The 25867-nt window shown below is 28.1% G+C and overlaps 1 protein-coding gene across 1 annotated transcript; it reads right to left on the bottom strand.

Annotated features, from left to right (window-relative positions):
* Positions 1–3398: 3398 nt before the first annotated feature.
* LOC136090927 (active breakpoint cluster region-related protein-like) lies at positions 3399–4553 on the bottom strand. Its single transcript, XM_065817904.1, has one exon. The coding sequence runs from the start codon at positions 4551–4553 to the stop codon at positions 3399–3401; it is 1155 nt and encodes a 384-aa protein (XP_065673976.1).
* Between the last annotated feature and the right edge of the window lie 21314 nt (positions 4554–25867).

Genomic DNA, 25867 nt, shown 5'->3' with positions numbered 1-25867 from the left:
ACCCTATGTGAAGGCAATGAGTTAAGAAAATATTTTAATTTACCATTCTATATCAAAGTTAAATTCATCAACTGATTTCAAACTTTTCACTCTTCTCAAAATGAGGAGGTTGTAAATTTAATTTGAGTATTTGCGTAAATACTCAAATTAAATTTACAACCTCCTCATTATGTAAGTTTTTTTTAATTAATGACGAGTACAAATGCATCTGTACTCCAATGTACACAGTAACACATTGTAATGCATTAATAAGTGTTACTGTGTACATTGGAGTTGTAATTAGTGGATTACAATGCTCTGAAGGCAGCACAGAAAAAAAAGTTGTTCAAACTGTACGCATTAAAACAGGAATGCTCTTTAATTTTTATCATCCAGTGGTGGTAACACTTACAATGGACTAGATGTAGATTGTTTTTTTAGTCCAAAAGAGAAAGAGATTCAATCTGTTCTGTAACTTGTAAGATAAAGATAACTACTCCTTAATATTAATAAATTAATGTTAATGCTAACAAAAAAGTTGATCCAAATAAAGTTGAAGAAGTTGGTTATAGATTGATAATATTCCATAAACGGACATTTCCATGGCCTATAATTAGCCCCAGCGTGCATCAAACGTGCGCACATGCCTAGGAACTGTTTGTGATAAAAGATGGGTCATCTATTGCTATTTACTCTGAGCAGTCAGGAGAAAGTTGGAATACACTATAAATCTGGACCATGTTCTAAGGCAAGACAAATTTCATTGCAAACAAATACACACAACATTTACTTCAGACTGATGATGAAAACATCCAATGATTGCTATTAAAAAAAGATTTTTTTGTAATGTAGAAAATGTGAAAAACTCCTACATACCCCAATAGGGTGTAAAGTTGATTTGAACAATGTCCTTGGTGAGGAAAAAGTGATACTTTTTTGAAAATTGAAAACAAGAATGTTTTTTGTGATCATATAAAATAAATGATATTTATATTTTTGAATATTTGTGTTTAATATTGAATTATTTTGAATTCAAATATATTTGATTTCGAATATGATACACTTACTCCTTATATATATATATATATATATATATATATATATATATATATATATATATATATATATATATATATATATATATATATATATATATATATATATATATATATATATATATATATATATATATATATATATATATATATATATATATATATATATATTATATATATATATATTATATATATATATATATTATATATATATATATATATATTTATTTATTTTTTTTTTTTTTTTTTGTTATTCACCTCCTCAAGGCCGAGAAGGCCACTACAGATGAGGAGGCTACTTAATAGTGGTTTATAACCCTCTCCCAACTCTAGAACTCCGAAACACGAACCTTGACGAACAAGGCCGCTGTGCGGAGAAACAAGTTGATATATATATATATATATATTAGAGATGAATAGTTGTACAAGTTACTTAACTAATAATAAGAAAATAATATCAAAAACCAGTTTTATTGTCTTATTACAGTTTTAAATAGGGTAACCTGGTAAATAGGGTAACCTGGGACAAAGCGAGACGTTTTATTTTCATAACTTAAAAAAACTTAGGTTTAAAATTTTTTTCAAAAATATTAAAACAGGTTTTTGATACGTTAGATCTGAGTGAATATGAGAAATTTGAATCAAAAAAACAAACTTATCACTTAATAATGTAGTAACCCATTACGACATCAAGGAACTCAAATTATTTCAATAAAATATTCATTATAATAATAATTTATTCATTTTTTAGTTCATGTTTTTGTTTATCAGAAAATACTTTTCTAAAATGCCAAGTAAATGAATATATAAAGTACTTTCACGAGAAGCCATTTTTTAAAAGATAGTATAAAGAATTTTTAGGCATATTAACATTCTCGGAAGCCTGTCTTAAAGACGTTTGCTTAAATTTTTTAGCTGTTGAAGCGTTTCTCGTCATCTTTGTTCGAGTTCTTTGCTCGATTAGTTTTTTATTGTAGCTTTGCTTGATTAGTTTTTTAATTGTAGGTTTGCTCTATTATTTTTTTATTGTAGCTTCTCATTTAGAAATTTAGAGATTATTATCAATTGCTTATTATCTATATATATGTTTTTTTGAAATAAAAAATTACAAAAACTTCACCGCAAGAAAACAATTCTGTTTAAGGCTAGAAAAACTAAATACCTCTCATTGCTCCGGTGCCTCACTTTGCCCCAGGTTAAAATCTTTATTTTCAAAAAAAACAATCATTCTTCCAAAACTGCTATAGGTATTATTCTACGTTTTTACATTTCCTAAAACTTTGAGGACAAAAAAAATTGTTTTTTTTGTTAAAGTTTTAAGTAATATACACAATAAATTCTGAAGCTAACTTTGTTCACCTTTTTGATCAACTATTTCAGCTTGCCTTTTGTGCAATATACTTCTATTTACTTTATTGTACTTTTTACTGTATTGCACTTTATACTGAGATTAAAAATTTAATGTAAAAAAAATATAAATTAAATGCCATTAGTAAAATAATATATCTTTAATTAAGAATCACGACTTGTATTTTAGTATAGAAGAAGCACAGGTAAATTAATCACTGTTCTAAAATATGACAAAACAACTTTAATGACTAAAGGTACAAAATATTTTTATTTATTTGTTTTAGTTTTACTTTTTTTTGTGCGCAGTGGTTGTTCACTGACTGAATTGTTTAGAGGTTGGTGCATTAAGTGTAAGTACATCTAATGAAGGTTTGGCAGGTAGTAGCTAGGTTAAATAGATTTATCACGATGTATTTAGGTTACTGTTAAAAAATTTGTTTTCATGTCGTGCCTAAAAAAATAGTAAAGTTTAACAATGCAAACTTCAAATTCTTTTAGGTTTGTTTTTTATGGGTTCTGTTTTAAATTTTGTAGAATGAAAACCTCTATAAAAAAACATGCATAAAGACAAGTTTATTAATGTATAAAAGTAGACAAAAATAAAAAATTAAATAAATTAATAAAGTAGTTTATGATTTTCTTTTTCATATTTTTTATTTTATTTTTTAATTTATGCAAATAAAGTTTCATAGAAAACTGGCAATTTAAAGCAATTGATCAGTTAAGTCTTTGTAGAAGCTATTGACTAGTTATATTTCATAGCAGCCTGATACTTAGTAAATATCTTGAGTAATTAATGAGAATCGTAGTTAATGAGAAATTTAGTGTTATAGCAATGAGTTAACTCCTTGCTATAAAACTAAATTTCTTGGCATACAATATTTCTTACAATGTTTGAAAGCAGCGGCCCAGCATTTTAGAATTAAATTTTATAACGGCCCAGCATTTTAGAATTAAAGCAACCAAACAATTAAGTTTTAATGCAATTGAGTAATTTAGTTTCGAATCAAATGATTAACTTTTATTGTGTAACAATTGATTAAACAGCCAAATTTCAAGAAGATACTCTAACGCATCAACCTGTTTCTTGAAATCTAGTATTTCAGATGTTTCAGCCGGAGGACACATCATTACTGGACCAAAACATACAGCTATATTTTTGAAATTCATTTTGTTTTCGTCTTTTCTTGAAGAAACTCTTAACAAATGCTCCATAATATAAATTAATGTTGCTCTATTTGAGTAATGCACGTTTTTTATTATGTCGAATAGAGCCGTATTGTAAGAGCTACTTCTATTACCCTGAAGTGACATTTTGTATAATTTAAAAAAAAGGTTTTGTGGAATCAAAGGTTCAGGCAACTCTCTTAGGTAATCTTTTAGAACGCCTGATATCACGTGACAGTCAAACTCATCAATGCTGTCATTTTCTATATTTTTTTCTTCAAATATGGCTCTAAGAACTGTTTTTTTCCACGCATTTCCACTGATACGATATATACCCTCTAGAGAAAAACCACGCATTTCAATTTCATATACGCATTTTCTAACAATAAGTGGAATGGTATTTCCATCATCAATCAAAGTTTGTGCGATAGTAAAACCAAACAGACCTTTAAAACGTTTTGATGGCGTGCGTTTTAAAAAACTGTCAATACCAATGAATTCAATAGACAAATTCAACTTTATACCGAACTCATCAGTTATCAATAATACTTGAGCTTTACTTTCATATGCCAACAACTTTCGTAAATATATTTTACCGGTGTCGATTTTTACATCATTTAAAAATAAATTTAGTTCAACTGAAGAAGCTTCATTTATTTCTATTTCAAATGATTCCGCAATTATAAGAACTTTTTTCATAATTTTTTCTGAAGTTTTTGCTTTTGTTTCCCCATCGATATCTATACTGCATGAAAAATAACCCTCATCTTGGCAATTGGTTATATTATATAAAGATACGTTAAGACTTCGAGTAAAGTATTTTCTTTGCACCAAATCTACTTTATCGCTTTTATAAATACGAACATCTTTGTTAATATCAGGAAATGACGAACTATCTCTCACTTTGTTAAACCCCTTTGGATCAAACTGTGTCACTAGTAAATCAATTATATATTGTTTAGGTCTTGAATGATTTTTCTCTAGTTTAAATTTCATCGACATTGTATTTTTAATTTTGCTTACCGTTTTAAATGCCGTATTATCAGCAAAATGATTTTGCTTTTTAAGTAATACCTCCGAACTATGATTGGACGCAGCTTTCTTTTTTTCAAAATCTTTAATTAAACTGCAAACTAAGCCATGTTTTGTCTGGATTTTATGTAATAATTTTTTTTCAGTGATGTTACAGGATGACTGCAAAGGAGTTATAGTATCGTTTTCGAGCAACTTTGGTTTCGAATAAATGAATAAAGCCATAGATGATTTTGTTTCTATGCATAAGTTGTTTGATTTTTGTATCATAAAGACAACTTCTTCCAAAGATAGTCCTTTAATTTTATGCTAAAATATGCTGAGCAAAATAAAATAATTATTTGAATATTTTATTTTCAAAACTTTTTAAAAAAATTTAGTTTGGTATGATAGCATAAGTATGATTTGAAAACTAGATTTAAAAAAGAAAAGTCAAAAAAAAAAAAAAAAGAAGCATTTCAACAAATAAAAAATATTTTTATATACCTGATTTACACGTAAAATTTCATCTCCGGCATAAAGCAAAAACTGTTACGATCAGCAAAACTTCCCAAGGTAACCCTAGAAACAAAAATACTTTTGTGATTTTTTTCAATACCGTTTCCCATTCGAATATAAAAACCCAGTGGCTGTCCGGGCAGTTTTTGTATTTCCATTTTTTTGATTCCCTGTTTATCAAAATAAACTTCTTTTATTTTGAATAATTTTTTTACAGTATCTTTCATTAAGGTTATGTTGTTAGCAGTATAATATTCCAAAATGTCTTCTTGATGTTGTTTAGTTTTAAGATTTGATAAACACATATTTGCCATTGATGGTTTTACTATTTTTTACAAAAATCTCCTCTCTCTTTGCAATATCAACGGCTGATAGTTTATTTTCGTATTTTATTTTAAACTGTACCAAATCCGTCAAATACTCATTATTGTTGTTGTTGAAATCCAAATCTATTGCGTTGCGACTGCTATTTGATACGCAACTTTTTTTCTCGTTAAGAATATCTAAACACATACTTTGACGAAGAAGAAACTCACAAGAGCTTAAATCTCCAACGCTTAAGCTTCTTTTTTCAGATATAGCTCGAGATTTATTAAATAAAGAGTGCAAAGTGTAAAAACTTTTATTTTCAAAGTTAGGTGCTTGTAATCGTATTTTGGTATCTTGCTTCTTTTTTTAGATTTTTCAATGGGATTGTTTAGTTGGTGTTGGTGTTGACGCAATACTTTATCTTTGTCTTGACATAACAAAATTTCTTGATTAATGTACAAACTTGGTCTAGTAAAAAACGTTTCAGTTTTTAACGCGCTGTTTCCATTTTGTAGATGAATAGCTAAATATAAACAATTACATTTTTTACATATATATTTTACAAATGTTTTTTAAACTTGAATACAATGGTTTAACATTGAATTTTTACGCAAGGGTCCAGTGGACCAGAGACAAGCAAAATAATTAAAATAAGGCATGTGACTTACATACCAACAAATATAATGTATACCAGCAAATACAGTGTAGTAAAACTTGAAAATTCATTTAATGATTCATTTGATCATACAGCTTCACAATGAAGCTGTATGATCTTTATAATTTGTTGTCAAAAACTGTCAATGAGGTTTAAATTAAAAGTTGACTGATGAAGTCGAAGGTGGAGCAAGCTTTTTTTAAAGAGGATTATTCAAAAAAATAAGTGTGTTGAAAACAATTTGGACACACTCAATACTGAAGTAAGTAAGAAGTGAGATGTTAGGCTAGGAGAGGTCTCTTTTAAAGTTGTTGCACGTTGTCGTGTAACTCATAAAGAAGAAGCTATGCAAATGCCCTTCAGAAGCTTATCTCTGCATAAGAGAAAGGGAGTACGACCTCCAAAAACACCAGTCCAGCTTCAGGAGGGTCTAGGAATTTTCAAATAACTGCAGGTAATACAATTTATTGATAAAATCTAATTTATGATAGAGGGTTTGTTGTTGTGCGGATTTTTAATCCTAAAAATATATAAATAAAACTTAAATTATTATTACTTTTAAAAATATATATAACTATCTGAATACAAATAAATATGACTATCAGGTACAAGTCATTTGTATTTAAAATACAAACGGTTTGTATGATCAGAAAAGAGTTTTGTTAGTATTAACAATGAATGCTCAACTTTTTATTTTCAAACCCCTTCTTTCTTCCAGATCCTGACTTCCGGCTGATATATAAAAAATCTTTAACGTTTTAGAACGTTTTGGAAACAGTTTACGAATTGACTTTGTATAAATAAGAAATAGTTCTAGATAATGATCGTAACAATTTTTCACATTTGTTTAGATTTTTTAAGTTTACAATTAAATATTTCTTTATTCATTCTTATCTTCATTGTGCAAACGTTGTTGGTGCAACCAGTGAAACTTGGTGCAACACCAAAAAGAATGTCTTTTGAAGGTTCTAAATACGTTTTTTTAGGACCAAATGCTGGCTGGGTTACTACCTCATACTCCCATTCAAATTTAATTTTTGTATACATCCTGATTCCTATAAAAGATTTTATCAAAGTATGCTTTTTGAAATTAAGGATTTTGACTGGGGTGGTTTTAACATCTATCAGTATATCTTTAAATGGATGTTCAACATAAACAATAAAAGTAAAGTATAAGTTACTTTGCAACTGTTGTTTTGGTTAGCGACACCCATTCTAAAAGTAATCTAACTCTATCTTTTTTTCTTCTGTTCTTCTTTATTTGGCCAAAATATCTATCACACTATCACACATCGTTTAAAACCTGTCTGATGAAGGCGTGAGTGAAACCCACCTGGCGCAACTCCATAAAAAGTTACGCATAGTTTATGTTGCGTGTTTAAAACCCCCTAAAACAAAAATTATAACATGTGTCAAGAATAGGATTTCAATTCCGTGAAATTTACTATTACTATTTACCGAAACACTAATCAGAATATTAAGTTTTTGTTAATGGTTTCACTGTTTCGGAAACGTAATATAATATAATACTACGTCTCCATAACCAGTAATTAAAGCACGCAGAATTTGAATTTAAATTTAAAACTACATAAAACACGTGTTAAAATTGAGGTAAACTGCATGTGAAATCAACGTGCTTTTGGTTTACATCTGGCTTGTGATAATCAAGGGCAGGATTGAAAAGCCTGTTTTTTAAAAAGAAATGAACTTTGTAAACTAAGTTTGAAATTTAAAAAAAACTAAAATTGTTAACATGGGGCCCATAATGCTGCATTTAAATATTGTTTAGTTTCAGGTGATAATATTTTTATGGAATATTGACTGAAATATTCCATATAAAATATTATGTAAGCCTTCCATGGCTTGTGTCGCGGAAAGAATTTATCGTTCCTTCCGTCACAAAAGTTTTGAATGGCTATAACAAAAAACTTACTGCATTTTATTATGGATGCACAAGTTGTGTATCCAATGTTGTCTTTGATACACAATGTTGTCTTTGATACACAAAATTGCCTTTTATACTCTTGTCTAATCACAGATAAAAGCAGAAGCAACATTTTCTCAAAATGTATACAAATTTCTAAACACTATACTCTATCTAGAAATATTTGATTACTGCTATTCCTCATTGAAATTAAATATGAGTTGTATGGACATAATCTTTCAATTAAAACACTCACAAGAAATTTGTTTTCATAAAAATAATTACGTAAAATAACTTCGCTTGACGTACGTGAGCTACATCTAAACAATTGCTGTGGCGCTATAATAAATAGTGCAATTCTGTAACTTTCTAAAAGTCTTATCAATAAAATTCTTCTCATGTAATCAAGCTCTAAGATCAAAAGTGTAGTGTGCATAGCTTCACCTTGTTGGAAATAGATTAGTCTGACAATACGTTTTTGAACCAATACTGTATGAAAAAATTCTTTATGAATCTCGAGATACATAAAGAATTTTTTCATACTGATTTGTAGGATCATACAAAAAGTATGATCCTACAAATCAGTTTGAAGACATAGCACATTTAATATTAACTTTCGGACTGTGCTGATTGTATTCTTCCAAAGTATTTAGGTTTTTTGTGAATCCAAATTCAACAGTTTTGCTCAGGAACTCTACCGTATACGTAAAAAGTGACTTTATCAGAAAAAAAAATTTAAGTTTTCCAAAGTATATAATCCAAGAGTGGCAGCTCAAAAAATCGCTTCTCTGGTTTTGTATGTTTTCATCATTCCTTCTTGGTCGTCCGCTTTGATCTCGGTCTTCAACTAATCCAGTCTTATGAAAGCGGTTCTTGGATCTGGTATTTTGACATTTTTCACGCTTCAAGATAAGTTTTTTCCGGATCAAGGTAAATTAAACCTATTTTTATTTTATTTTGTATTTAAAGTCAAAATGGTATTGTAATGGTAATGGTATTGTATTATAGTATTTTTTAGCATTGAGTGGTAAAAGTGTTTTCATCAAATCCGGAAGTAAACTAGTGGTAAAACACTTTTTATTGAAGTTTTGATTAATAATAGAAATAGTAGTAAATGAATTATGAAATTTCAGTTTTCAATTTTATTTCTGGAACTCAAAAAACATGGGCATTTCATGAGTATGATTTTGTGGTGTCTGAGATGGTTTTTCAATCCCCTGCTTCGCCGGATAATGCTCCGAAAAGACTTTGCATTTTTATTTATTTTTATTAAACTAGATCAAATTTCATCAAAGATGTGAAATTTCATTGAAAAGATTTTTGTTTTAAAATTTACAACAGGTTAGAGTTATTTTAGGGTATAAACGAGGGGAATTTTAAACTTCAAACGGTTATAAATTCCGAAAAAAACGAAAAAATTCCGGGTCATGAAATTTAACATCTCTAAATAACTTTTATTCTAAATTATGATAGAACTTTAAAAAAATTTGTGATTTTTGAAGGCCTAGTTCTAAGAAGGGAAAAATTTAGGGTTGGCTCGAACTATCTCAGCATTTAACAACTCATCCTCCTTTGATACCAGTAACATTATACTAGAAACTTGAATATGCCCAATGCCTCTTAGCTATTTATCTTGACCAACAAAATTCCTGAGCACTCGCCTGAAATATGTGATTTCTTCCAAGGCCTCGTGTGAAAAGTATATAATTTTTACATATTTGGAATGAGAAAGGGTTATTGGAATGTGGAATATATATATATATATATATATATATATATATATATATATATATATATATATATATATATATATATATATATATATATATATATATATATATATATATATATATATATATATATATATATATATATATATATATATATATATATATATATAATATAGATAGTTTATATATATGTATATATAATTTATATATATGTATATATATATATATGTATCTTAATATATATAAAGGGCAATGTGTGTGTGTTTGTTTGTTTGTTCTCTATAGAAATCCAAACCGCCGGACCGATCTCGATGAAATTTGGCATGGGGGTAGTCCTCGAGGCGGAGAAGGTTCTTAGCTGGGTTTTGACCCCGTACCCCAACCCCCGGGGTCAGAAGGGCCCAAAAAATTTTTGGGCCCATTTTTGGGCCCATTTTTGTGTACAGATATCAGGTAAGCCAGTTTAAATATTGGCCCGGGCAACGCCGGGTAACTCCAGCTATCTTTAATATATATAAAGGGCAATGTGTGTTTGTGTGTTTGTTTGTTTGTTTGTTTGTTCTTTATAGAAATCCAAACCGCCGGGCCGATCTCGATAAAATTTGGCATGGGGGTAGTCCTCGAGGCGGAGAAGGTTCTTAGCTGGGTTTTGACCCCGTACCCCGACCCCCGGGGTCAGGGGGGACCATTTTTTGGGCCCATTTTTGGGCCCATTTTTGTGTACATATATCAGGTAAGCCAGTTTAAATATTGGCCCGGGCAACGCCGGGTAACTCCAGCTAGTATATATATATATAAAAAAAAATATATATATATATATATTTATATATATATATATATATATATATATATATAAATATATATATATATATATTTTTTTTTAATTATATATATATATATATATATATATATATATATATATATATATATATATATATATATATATATATATATATATATATATATATATATATATATATATATATATATATATATATATATGTATATATATATATATATATATATATATATATAACTTTGTACAATAAATATATACATTTATGTACAATTCAAAAACCACTTCATTCTACAACGCACCTGACAAGTTTTGAAGGGGCGATTGGGACCATGTAAATGTATCCTAGTGGAACTCTATATTCTAAATATTCGGAAAAAAAACGAATGAAAAAAGTGCACAATTATAGCGATTATTTTTTAAGCGTTTTTGAAAACTTTTCCAAAAAAATTAAGACCTTTCTATTTTTCCATTAACGGTCTTGTTTACAAGATCGTTAAATAGAAAAGCCATTAACGAGGATTTTTACTTTGTGTTTCTTAGGAAAGACGCTTATATGAGCTAACATCGAACCTTGGACCTATCAGCTCTGAGGCTAACGCTTTAATCAATGGTTTAGGCTATTAATTTAATTTAGAGGTTTGTCAAACGATTAAGCGTCGGCGTACTTTTAATAAAAATTTTGTAAATGTAATTTTAAAACACCATATTTTTATATCATTTATTTATATAATTTAGAGGGTAAGAGAAATTTAACTTATTAATTAAGTTTTTAGGATAAGTCAAATATACTTTGTTCAAATTCCATTAGATAATAAATTTTGAAATATCGTATTTACAGTACGGATAATCGCAGATATCTTAATGTTAAAGCACGTAGACACCATTTTACTTAAGAACGTCTAGAATATTTAATCAAAATTTTGATTAGAAATAATATTTAACAAAAACGCATTTGTGTGGGTGTACTAAGCTTTAAGAGCTTCTATGTGTAATGATGACACGTACAAGCTCTTAAACCTTAGTAAAAGTAAAAGTTTCTATGACAACCAGAGTAAATCAAGTCTTAAAGTTTTTAAAAAGATTGCGTTTTTTAAATATCAAACACTATTATTAGTAATATTATTACTGCTATTTGTTAAAATATTATTAATTTTTTATAAATTCCATAAATATTAGTTTAGTTATATGGACTTGTGTAATACGTTCAATAAAAATGATTCGGCATCTCGCATCAAATTATCGTTATGAGAAGTATTTGATGTTATGACTAACATGATTTAAGGAATAAGTAATGCAACGTGTGTAATTAAATAATAACTTTCTATTAAAAGCATCATTGAATAGAAAAACATTTGAGTATATCAATCCAGTCAAAGATAATCTGTCAAAATTTATTTAAGACTCAAGTTAAAGATCTGGACTCAAATTATAATTTAGATAAAAACATGGCTCGAAATATTAAAGTACACAAAATTAAACTTTTCTTATTCTTTTATTTGTGATGAAGAAAATAAAAACTTATTACAAATATTTTAGTAAATATTACAAGATATAAAGTAAAACTCTGAAAGATAATTAGTTCAAAAACCCTAACCCAGAAGTCCCAAAAAAAAGTCTTTTGAACTTTTAAAAGACCTCTTTTTAGGACCAAATGCCGGCTGGGAACTCATATAAAAGTGATTAAAAAGAAAAAAAAAAGCTGTTTAAAATCAAAAACCGCACTACAGAGTTTCATTCAGAAACGATGTCATTTAAACAATAATGTTGCAATAAGGGTTGTTCACTGAAATACAAAACTTTCACATCTTTATCTACCGTATTTCAAAATGCAATTACGGAATTTACATGATCAAAAGTTTAAAGTAATATAAAAAATAAAATAATTAAAATTTCGTATTAACGATTTGCCAAAGGAAACTTGCGAGCCGATTCATTTCTAAAGAAGGCTTTCGCAACTGTCCCTTACAAAAGCAGCATTTCGAAACATTGTATAAGAACAACTGTGGCGCAACACAAGAACAGCCGTGGCGTTTATATTTACATACCCAACCACCCACCCCCTTACCCCCAAAAAAAGAGCCAGATCAATTTTTGTTTTACTGTTGATTTTTTTACTGGTATATATGTATTAAGTAGTCCAGTTTTTGTTTCTTACAATGTTATTTTATTTTGTCTCTTTTTTTTGCAAACTTTTCAACCCAGCAAACATTCGGTCTAAATAGGACGTCTTTTAAACGTATAAAAAACGTGTAATGCGTTTAAAAGACGTATTGAAAACGTCTTTTTTAGACAAAATGTTTGCTGGGAATCACTTTATGAAAGTCAAGGTTTTGCGCTCATAGACACTCAATACTCAAAATGATAACATCACTTGTTTATTCTTGTACCATAGTTAAAATGGTAATATCACTGGTATTTCTTAAAAGTTCCCCAAGCTTCTTTTTGGAAATTTTGTTAAAGAAGTGAAAAGGGGCAAGAGGTTTCCGAAGTTTGCAGTTAGAATTTGTTCCATACAAAAGAGTTCTTCTGTCAGTTCATTTTTAGTTTTGTCACATGAGTATTTTTGCGAAAAATAGAAGCATGTACTGTTAATCTCTGCTTCAGACAGTTTTAGATATTCCCACAAAAAAAAAAAGAATATAGAACAAGCAAATATATAATTACACAGGTCAATGGTTCCCTGATTCCATAATGCTGCAATTTATTACTCATTAACGGTTAATTATAATAATAAAAATAAATTATTTTCATGCACTTTATATAGTTAATGAATCAATTAGTTTTGACGTCATCATTTGGTGAAAAATTTCAATTCCAGTTTAAATAAAATTAAAAAAAAATCAAAAATTTTTTACTTCACGTAAATAATTATTTATATCACGCATTATTATATCACGTAATTATTATATCGTGTAAAAATTTTTTTATATTCACGTAAAAAATTATTATATCACGTTTAAAAATTTTTCACTTCACGTAAATAATTATTTAATTATAAATATATAATAAATTGTATATTTTTATAATTTTGAATGAATATTACTAATGTTAATTCTAAATGAGTTATTGTTTAAACAGTTATATAACTCAAAATAAATAAAATTTTTATATGTAAATGGTTGCTAGAAACAGGTGCCACGAGCGCCCCTGAATGTAATATCTATTAAGTATACGTAATATATATATATATATATATATATATATATATATATATATATATATATATATATATATATATATATATATATATATATATATATATATATATATATATATATATATATATATATATATATATACTTCTTTAGCTTTCCTAATATAACTTCACTTCACTTCTCAAAATAAATAAAATTTATATATGTAAATGACTGCTGAAAACGAGAGTAACGGGTGCCTATACAATTGCTGTTGGACTTGGTAATACAACGTGCCATATTAGTTATTGTAATTGTTTTTCATAAAAACAACGAAGTAGTTATTGTAATTATTTTTCATTCCTGCAATACAACATAAAAGTTGTTTCAATTGTTTTTAGATCACAGCAATACAATACAATAGTTTTAGGATTTCAAAGCATTGTTAGAACAAAAAAGATACAATATTTATTGCAAATGTTTTTCATCACAGCAATACAATAGCAATGAATAATGTTTTTATTACTATCTCTGGTATTATAATACAATATTGTTGTATTGTAATTTGTTATTGTATTTAACTTTTACAAATACAGTTACAAAAGTCTGAACCCTAGTTTTGAGGAATTTTGTTTTTTATTTACAAATCAGTTGGTACTTTTTAAGGATTTGCTACCCCCTCCCCCACAGGCTTTATTTAGAATTTCAACTTGCAAAATGCTATATTTCCGAATAAGTACTTGCAAGATGAACATCGGCGATTTTTAATGTTTTGTTTATTTCGGTACGAAATTATAAATAAAAGTTAATTTATTTCGTTATCAATATTTTTTAGAAAGATTATTTTTTTTCCGGAATTTCACTAAACCTTCCGTTCAGTTGCAATTAACATGTTTCCATTAAATATATGGCTTTAAAGTTTATTTGGTTGTGAAAAGCATAAAGTTTTAAAATAATTGAATATGTTTAAAATTGATTTTTTAAGTTTAAACATATTAAAATAGATCATTTTTTTTTTGGTATTCATATTTTTTTAATTTTATTGAATTAAAAAAAAACTTTAAATTATCTGTTTGAAATATTTACCTTTAGCCATTATGGTTTTAGACTTCGTTTAAAACTACTATGAATATAGAAATGAATTTTACCCATCGAATTTAAAAGCTTTAAGAATATGAAACCCGTATGTCTAAGCGCGCATAACATCTTTAGACTTGTGCAAATTGCCGTTACTATTAAAGACCAATTCATTTTGTTATATGTTAGCAGACAAGAAATCAATGATATTTCCCAATGGAGCATTTGTGAACTTATTTTGTTTTTCGGGGCGACATCGGCCCATTAATCGGCTTATATAAAACGTACTCAGATAATCTAAAACTATTTTGCCGGTAAAAAACGTATTCTTGAGATAATTCATCAATTCTTACTGTAGCAAGTAGAACTGTTTCTATTTTGTCTGAAATTTCGAGATTTTCGTGATTAAAGCGGGAAATCATCTTTTCTACTTAATTATCTATGAATTTGAACTATACTTTTTAAAGCATGTATCCACCACTCATTTCTGCAGAAATCTAGCTCATGAGCTATATTTACAACAAAGGTGTTCTGAATATCTTTGTTGTAAATATAGAAGATAGTATAACTAATTGTTCTTGTAGAGCTTTAAGTTACTTTAACTAAGTGAAAACATTAAGCACATTTATTATTCTAACTAATTTTTTCAGTTGATTGTAATTCTTCATTGGGCTTTATTTTTGATCATTCTAATAATATTTCAAAGAAGCATCAATAAAATAATAAACTATGTTATATCAGTTATCAGCTATTACTATCAAATAGTCGGGCAGTAAAAAGCCTAAGCTTTTACCCTATTTGAATGAGTTTCATATAGAGTAAAAACGGGTATATTCTTCAAAAAAAATGATAAAATAATAATTTGCTTTACTTTTAAAAGTTGGGTTATTATTGCAAGATCAGGTGTTTAAAACCTCCTAAAACAAAAAGAATAATTTATGTCAAGAATAGAGTTTTAAATCCGTATATACAAAGTTTAATAAAGTTTAATAAGTGTTTTATTTTAAATTCAAATTTAAACGTCGCGTGCTTTTATTACTGGTTTAAGATTCGGCAGGGAAACTTTTATATTATACTACATTTCCGTAACGGTGAAACCATTAATGAGCAATTCCACGACCGTCTCACAAAAAATGAAAAAATTAAACGAAGCCAATATACATAGTACTATATATCAGTAGAAAGCTCTACTTTTCCTCTTTCATTAAATATATAGTTTGTTATAGTATGCCGCTATCATAAAAAATTATATGGGCTGAAACAGAAGGTAAAAATAGGCGTTTTTGCGATAATTTAAATCATTTTTAATCGCCGAAGTTCAATTGAGCCTACAAAAAGTTCAAAAACTGTCTTGCTCATTGCAATCAGGTTTTTAGCTGCACTAATCATTGCTATTTATGATAAAAACATACTTATTGCCAGACGAATTTAGAAAACCATTTATTTTAATCAAACGTTATTACCACTATTGTCATGCTGTGACATGTCACGCTGTGACAATTAGGGTACCAATAGTTTTATTTCTAAGACAACCAATAAAATTTAGGATTTCAAAATTCCAGCGCAATGAGAACTCTATCTAGTACATCTAAATAAATACTAACATGTTTAAAAAAATAATTAGCTCAAGTTATTTTTAGAATCTTTTTATGTCACGCCGTGACGTCACGGTGTGACAATTTTTTAACAAAATTTAAAACAATATTCAAAACTGCTTAACTGAAACTACAATTTAGTTTTTACCAACTTTAATCAGGCAGATTATTGTGCAGTTAACTTTCTTTGGGTTTTCTACAAAAACTACAAAATATAGGTATGTTTTGGATAGGCAACATTTGCTCAGTTATTCTTGAGGCTCTGTTTTGGGATACATAGAGCCTCTCTGTAAAGGATAGTTGTAACTCCATTGGGCCTTGGATGTAATACGTCCATCTCCATAACTATTGTGTTGCTATTTTTTAATCTTTCAAGGGTGTCTCTTACTCATGCTTAACGTCAAAGGGAATATCGTGAAAGGCAGTTAGAAAAAGTTTTTAAAGAAAAAGATTCAAAAAAGAGAAAAGAAAGACAACTTGCTAAATTGGAGCCTCAACGAGAAAAAGAAAGACATTGAAAGAGAAAGAGCAGACAAAAAATAGCAGAATCAAAATCTGTAGCTGTTACATCACCCTCTCACAAATCTTCAAGCACTCTTGGAAAAGCTGTTAAGAGAGCCGAATCAGCACTACCAAAATCACCCAGAAAGACGGTAAAAGTTGTACAAAAACTTTTAACAAAATTGAATGAAACCCCTAGTCCAGAAAAAATACTTAGTGAAAATGCATTAGATGCTTTAACTGTAAAATTGGTTCTTTGTTTTTACCAGCGTGATGATATATCCCGTCAAGCACCCGGTAATAGAGACATTATTGTGGTGAGATTAAAGAACAAGAAAAAACTGCAAAAACATCATTTGTATGTGAATGTTATTGAAGCTTATGCTGTTTTTAAATGTGATTATCCTGAAGAATCAGTTGGAAAATCAAAGTTTGCAAGTTTACGCCCATCACATGTTCTTTTGTCTAGTTCAATGTCAAGAAATGTTTGTTGTTGTCAACGACATCAAAATATAATTCTTATCCTTGAAGCCCTGCACAAGTTTGATTCAAATTTTCTATTGTATTCACATGAATTTCTTCTAAGCATTGTATATGATAGTGAAAAAGACATTTGTTATAATAATATGTGTACTACATGCAAAGATGCTGCAAAGTTTCAGAATCTATATGTTTTGAATGAAATTGACAAGAATAAATGCATTACATGGTACCAATTGGAAAAAGTTGCAGATGGTAATGGAAAAGAATATATTAAAAAGATTAAAAAAAAGGGAATAGTTGATGATCTTTACAGCACCTTTTCAAAATCTTTAGCTTTATTTCTTTGGCATTATTTTATTAAACAGAAACAATCAAAGACATCGTGATCATAAGATCCAACCTCAAAGTAAATCAGACACAGCCGTCCTTCAAGTGAATTTTGCTAAAAAATTTTCAACTTTTTGGCAAGATGAAGTGCAGTCAGCACATTGGTACAAGAAGCAAGTTACTGTGTTTACTGCTGTATTTTAGTACCAAAATTTATTCTTGTCATCTGTCATAGCTTCAGATGATTTAACCCATTCAAAAAATTTATTCTTGTATTTGTTCATAATTTATTATCTAACCATATTGAATCAAATGTTAAAATACTACAGATTTAAACAGACAAGCCAAGTAATCAATTTAAATATAGTTTTATTGCATCAACAATACCCTGGTTGGGAGAGCAGCATGATTTAAAATTATTCTGGAACTTTTTTGCTGCTTCACATGGGAAAGGATTGGTCTATGCTATTGGTGGGACCGTTAAAAGAATAGCAAAGCAAAAAATAATCCAGAGAAAACTTATAATAACTGATGCCATAACTTTTTATGAAGCTGTTAAAAATGAGACTAATTTCAATGTCTATTTTGTTTCTATGGAAGATATTATAAATACAATTTAAAAATTTAAAATTGATGAGTTATTTACATAAACACCTGCAAAACCAGGAATATTTGCAGCGAACCTAATTAACAACAATAATGGGAAAATGCAAATGCCATCTTATTCAAGTGCCAAGTATTTAGTCAAACAACTTATGTCTACAAATAAAATCACTAAAAAACGTTGTTTATATGACAGCAATATAATATGGACGCGATTAGACACTGATATAGTATGGGCGTGTTCTGAAGATTACTATATAAGAACTATTTTTATGAAGATGAAATTATATATTTGTCTAATACCTCTCTACTAAGTTTTAAATTTATTAAAAACAGCCCATTTACCTGGTTTATAACTACCCAAATGTGTCTGGTCACGCTGTGACGTCACGCTGTGACGTTTACCACTAGTTAATTAAAGGTGCGCCTGTTTAAAATTTAATTTAAAAAATGTAATTTAGCTATAAAACTTGTAAGAGTAATGTCTTAACTTTTTGTTTAATGCCAAGTTAATAATTCAGTTCATCTATATTAGCTGAATCACGGTGTTGATCTAAAAACTAAAAAACACTGAGAAAATATTGGTCACGCTGTGACATTTTATATTTTCTTGCATGAATGAGAGGCCAATATATCCACCCAAATTTTTCTTCTTGTTTTTTGTAGCACCTATTATGAGCTAACTAAAAAGCAAAAAAAGTTCTTCTTATATCTATTTTAATATTAAAATATTAAAGGCTTAAGACAAAAAAAATGACGGGTGTCACGCTGTGACGGTCGTGGAATTGCTCTAATTTAGATTTAATTTTTTTTTTTTTTTTTGTCGCAATAAAGGTAATTTATGATTGTTGTCTTTTTTTTTATAGATTTTTTTCAATTTTAAAAATAAACAATAAAATAACTTTTTTCATCTATTTTCATCAAAAACTGTCGTAAATAAAATGTAACGACGACGTAATTTTATTTACCAATTTTGAAGTGACAGTTTTTAGTTTCATTGACACGAAAAACAAACCAGCGTGGCGGAGGCGATTTTATTTTTGTTAAAAATAGCTTACGATATTTTAGCAGACGAGACAAAGTTTTAACAATTGAAACTTTAACCATTAAAACAAAAAAATAGTTTTTTAAGTTGTTGTCATCGCCCACCTTCAGGTGAATTGAAAGTTTTAATTCATTTTTATGTTACGACGTTTTATAAAAAAAGTAACCACGATAATAAATTTATTTACTTATTGAGTGACTTGAATTTAAATTATTTTGAATAATAGCATTAAAAGGTAAAGGTTTTATAATTGGATAGTTAAGTATGGTGCGGTTCCTTTGGTTAGCAAACCGACAAGAATTATTCAATTAAGTACCTTTTTAATTGATAATATTTTATCAATGATGTTTTTAACAAACTCTTAAAAAGGGGCATAATTAAAAATGATGACATAATTAAAAATGACTTATATGCTTATGTCCCTATTTTCTTCTTAAAAATACGGATAAAAAGTTTAATAACAAGGTTTTATAAAGCAATAAAAAGTTTTTATTTTTTTATAAAAAATAACTTTGAATATTTTTCAAAGAATAATTATCTCTAATTGACTGGAGCTTAATTAACTCGTCTGTGATACAAACTTAGTTTACAACTCCTTTTTTAAAACTTTATAAACTGTTATTGTAATTTGCAACGGTAATTTCCCTGAAATAAATTTAATATCAAAACTAAAAGCATTTAATCGTCTCGTATTTCAAAAGGTTTGCGAATGTTTTCAAAAATCTAACTAAAGTTGCACATTTAATATTTAAAATGGAAAAAAAAAAATTAATGAAAAGAAAGTTACATGTAAAAGTTTCTTTTAACCGCCTCAAGAAAACGTTTATAATAAGAGAATGTAGTGGTAGATTATTTTAAGTTTATTTGATTTAAAAGAAATACACTTTGAGACTTTTTCAATATCAGTAAAACAGGAGTATTTACTAAAACTCTGAAATTAGCGAGACCAATTTTAAATGTGACATTAGTAATTATGGTCCAATTTCATTACTTTCTGTGCTCTCAAAAAATTAAAAAAAACTTTGTTCAACAAAATTTACAATCATCTTATTACTATTCATTATACAAAAATTAATATTATATTATTGATTTATATAATATTAATATAGGATCTTTCTTATTTCTAATAAATATTAATGATATATCCAAAGTTTCTAACCTATAAAAAATTTTGTCAGGTGATGATTCTAGCTTACTTCTCTCTCAAAGTAACATTATAACACTTTTTAACAACATAAACATTAAACTAATCAAAAATCTAGAATGGTTTAGGTTCTAATAAACAAACTATTATTAAATATTGATAACGCAGCTGATGGCCAAAATTTTCCGGTATTCTCATTGCAAGATTCTTCCCAGAAATTACAAAATGTTTATTAAACGTCTAAAAAACGTTTTAAGAAGTTTTTTAGACGTGTAAAACATGTTTTTTGTTTACAAGGACATGTTTTCAAAAAATTTTTTTTTAATATTATGCTAAATGTATATAAAAAAAAATTCAGCTGAATATTAAAGAAATATTCTGCCGAATATTAAAAACACAAAATTAAATTTTTTAAATATAATCAAACCCAGTGGGCACAGGACGTAAAAAAGACGTCTTTTAAACGTCTTTTGAACGTTTTGGACGTCTTTTATACGTTCAAAAGACGTCTTATTTAGGTTCTGTGCCCACTGGGAAGCTTAGTACTTATTCACCAGAAAAACAAACATACGTTTTTTTTTCGTCTTTCGGTAGTTGTGAGAATACGTTTTCCTGGAAAATTCTTATTAAAAATGATGTCAAAAGAACAAATTAACCGCGAAAGAGTTTTGCACATTTACTTAGAAACTACTGGATTTTCATCTATAACAGTTTCTAAACTAGCCGAAGTCTGTCAGTCAACTGTTTCTCAAACAGTTGACAGACTTCAAAATTCTGTGTAACGTTTGAAAAGGTTTTCAAACGTTACACAGAATCTTTATCCATCAATCGCAAGTTAGGATTTGGAAGAAAGAAGAAGTTTGAGAATAAAAAGTTAGCAGCAAAATAAAAAAAGAACAAATAGATACAATACATCACGTTCTTTTGTGCAAAAAGTAAAGAATTTATACAGCATTTACTCTTATCACAAGACAAAATATCCAAACCGTACCGAAAATCAGTAAAAATGTGTCAAACGCAAGCGAAAAATTTGTACGACAACATTCTGACAAAGTTCGATGGCTGCCTAATTATTGATAATGATACTAATGTCAAACGAGACTTTAGATAAATACCTGGTCACAGATTTTATGCTGGAATAAAATATGTGACCAGGTAGTTGGACATGTTAACCCTTTGGTGACGAGTGACCCGTATGGCGGTTCATAAAATTTGTTCTAAATGACGAGTGACCCGCATGCCGGTTCATAAATACTTTATATCTCAGAAAATCTATAGCAATTAGGGAAAACTTTAAATTTATCTTTGAAATGTGAATAATTTCTTAAGTTAATGCTTCAAACCGTTTGTTAATAGCATTTATAGATCGGTCTAAAATTAATTTTAAAAAATGACTAAAAATGCATTAAAACACTGATACAAATGAGATCCTTGATATTTTCATCAATTATAGTGGTTGAGATTTTTTTTTGTTTGATCACCACTTTAAATGCCTCTTTTATTTAATATCAAAAACAATATGTTTATGTATTTCTTCTTTATTTATTTAGGTTAACATAAAGAAACTATATATTTTTGCTAATTTCAACATGATAGATTTTGATCACGTAACTAGGTAGATAGATATATAATCTTTTTCGTCAGTATAAAATTTTTTACAAAATTGTTAACGTAACAAATTGACTGGAGCAAGCAGAAGACGATGGTCTTATCATCTTGCCCCGTTAATTTCAATTATATTTTACAATCAATATCAATTGAATATATGATAAACACAAATTATAAGATATTTATATATATATATATATATATATATATATATATATATATATATATATATATATATATATATATATATATATATATATATATATATATATATTATACAATATATATAAGAAGAGTTCCACAATTGTGGACCTCTTCTAGATATTTAGAATTTGGGTTGTCTCAAAGACATTTTTGGAATATAGTAGTTCTGCTTAGAATGTTTTGCTTCGTATTTATGATCAATAAGTTGGAAGTAGTTATGGAATATAGTTGGGACCAAATTAATTTTCACTTTGAACATAAACTGAAGGATGCTATAGATGTTTTATACATAAATATTAAGAACTCTCAGTTCTTTCATGATTTGTTTAGCACTAACATACCAATTTTGAATATACGGCATGCTTGCTTTTGTTTTTTATAGACTAAGGCTAGTTTTGATTGGTAAGTACTTGCCCGGCCAACATTGCAGTAGCTAATGTAGCTATGAACAAATGCAAAGTATAAACTTTTTAGACTTTATTTAAAACATACTTAGTTTTATGCATATTCCCAATGCTTTTGTATATTTTATTTTCTAACAACTTGACATGCTCTTTCCAGCTAATATGTTCATCTAGAATGACTCCTAAAAACTTCACAGAAAATGCTCTTTTTAATTTTGTTTTGTCAACTAAAATATCTGGAAGTTTTAATGGTAATGTGTCTGACTTTATGGTTTTGTGAAAAGAATGTATTTGCTTTTTTCAATGTTCAAGGAAAGTTTGTCGGCCTTCGACCAATCGCTTGGCTCTTCAGCTCCTGATTTACTGTGTTAAAAATAGTTTTAATGTTTGAGTGGGTGTAGAAAGCTTGGGTGTCATCTGCAAAAAGAATTAAATTCAGTATACGAAAAGATAAAAAAATGTCGTTAGTATAGACAAGAAAAAGCAAAGGACTTAGAATAGATCCCTGGGGAACGCCGCAAATAATGGTTTCAAAAGAAGTGTAAGTTTAATTGTAGTATAAAGCTTGTTTCTGATTGTTTAGATAGCATCTAAACCATTTTTGATTTTTATTTTTTATATCATAATTACTAAGTTTGTTTAGAAGGATTTTGTGATCCACTGTATCAAACGCCTTTGAAAAATTGATAAATACCCCAAGTGTATATTGATTTTTGTCAAACCCATTTAAATTTCGTTAACTAACTTTATTACTGCATGTTCAGTTGAATGGTCTTTTTTAAATCCGTATTGGTTATTAAAAAGGATATTGCGATTTTGAAGGTATGAAAAAAGTCTGTTGTACATTATACGCTCTAGTACTTTCGAGAAGCATGAAAGTATGGAGATAGTACTAGACCTAAAGTTTGATAAAGTAGAGTTATCTCCGCTTTTATATATCGGAACTACGCGTGCTAATTTTTAGTGATCGGGAAAAACTCCACTTTTTAATGAGAGATTACAGATATACAATAGGGGATATTCAATATCATCATAAACTTTTTCAACCACCTGAGAGCTTATGTCATTAAAGCCCGGACTCTTTTTTGATTGTATTGTTTTAAATGCGTTTCGAAGCTCATCAGAAGATAAGTCAAACTCGTCCATTACGAAGTCCACTTCTCTTAAGTATAATTTAAATATTTTTTTACTTTGAGTTATTTTATTAGATAGTGTGTTTCCGATGTTTGTAAAATAATTGTTAAAACTTTCAGCAATCTTTTTTTGATCATTAATAGCAATGTTTAAGTTATTGATATTTAAATGGTTTGGCAGGATATTACCTAGATCAACCTTTTCCTTTCCTATTACTTCTTTTATAACATCCCATGTTTTTTTATTATTACCAATATTATTTTGTAGAAGATTTGAATAATAATTTTTTTAGCTTGTTTCTTAAGTTTTTTATAAAGGTTTTTATAACTTTTATATATTTTTTCATTGTTATATATATTTTTTAATACTTTTCTTGTTTTGGAAATGCTTTTTGATAAACATTACTGAACTCACAGATAAAATTGCGGCCGTGGCGCAGTGGTTAGAGCGCTTGCTTTATAAGCAAAAGATCCAGGTTCGAAACGAGTCTTGGACATATTTTCGCGTCACGGTAAAGAAGGAGGCGTGAACTTTCTGGTTAAATGCACTTCCGCGGTGCTCTGTGACAAGACCGTTAGGTCTTCTTGGAGCACCTAGATAACAGTATAAAAAAAAAAAAAAAATGTTTATAAGCTTTATTTAAATGTTTATAAGCTTTATTTGTCGTCTTTGTTCGTTCGTCTTTGTTGTTAACTAAGATAATGAAAAACTTTTTAAAGATTTTTAAAATTCTGAAAAGTCAATTCTTCGACAAAAAAAAACAAGGTCTTATTTTTAACATTCTGACAAGTAATTTTTATTTTATACACTTTCAATTAATCATGAGTTTGGTATTTTACACGCAGTCATATTGCGGTATTTGGGCGAATAAAAAAAAGCAACTGCTTTTACTAAGCGTATTTGGAGTAATTGTCCAACTTTGCCTAAATTAAAATTCAAGCAAACTCGATCAAATTTTTGTTCACGTAAAGTTAAGCAATTTACTCCAAAAACGCTGAGTAATTGTTCAGCTTTACTTGAATAAAAGTTTGAAAAAAATTGCTAAAGTTTTTACTCACGTAAAGCTGACAAAATACTAAGTAATTTATCGGCCTTATATGGCAAGCAATTTGTAGCTGTGGCAAAAAATGCAAGCTTTTTGTAACCTCAGTGTCTATGAATGCCAAAATCTAAAAGAAAGAGTGCCTGGAAAACTGTCTGCTACCTTATAAACCTTATAAAATCTCATAATGTAAGGTTTTGGCGTTATTGGTTTATTTAATGTTAAGCCAAAATATCGTGGTATTGTTTAGAACCGTACCGAACCCGAACGAACCGAACTAGAACCTTACCTTTGACCAAACTGAACCGAACCCAAACTTTACTTCTTACTGAACCGAACCGACCCGAACCCAAACTTTACTTCTTACTGAACCCAAACTTTACTTCTTACTGAAACCCAAACTTTACTTCTTACTGAACCGAACCGACCCGAACAAACTGTCCTTACCCTAACCAGACCAAAAAGAAATTTTAGTAGTGAAAATTTTGCATTGCGCACTTCAATATGTCAATCTCCACATTTTGAAGTTTTGAGTTAAAAGATTAAAAAAAAAGACTTAAGGAGACGGCATATAAATTTTTTTTTAACTTATGTGTTCTCTGCAACTTTTTTTACTTATAACTCAGCTTTCAATACAGTTGTAAAAAAAAATTCTAAAGTACACAACACTGTTAATAACTCGATGGAGATAGAACAAGATAATTCTAACGTTGCGATAAGTCTACAATTCATAACATAATACATCACATAATATATATATATATATATATATATATATATATATATATATATATATATATATATATATATATATATATATATATATATATATATATATATATATATATATATATATATCTACATATATATATATATATATATATATATATATATATATATATATATATATATATATATATATATATATATATATATATATATATATATATATATATATATTTATATATATATATATATATATAAATTAGTGATACGCAAGGACTCAGACAATACAGATGTAGACAACGTTAGTGAATTCAAATTTAAAACTCCTTTAAAAATGAGTGT

Source organism: Hydra vulgaris, chromosome 14, assembly GCF_038396675.1.
Source record: "Hydra vulgaris chromosome 14, alternate assembly HydraT2T_AEP".
Classification (NCBI taxonomy): Eukaryota; Metazoa; Cnidaria; class Hydrozoa; order Anthoathecata; family Hydridae; genus Hydra; species Hydra vulgaris.
Note: the sequence above shows the minus strand (reverse complement) of the source record. Positions and strands in the feature narration are given on the sequence as shown.

Coding starts and splice junctions, on each gene's coding strand:
- LOC136090927 (XM_065817904.1), bottom strand. CDS start 4,553: ATGTCGATGAAATTTAAACTAGAGAAAAATCATTCAAGACCTAAACAA.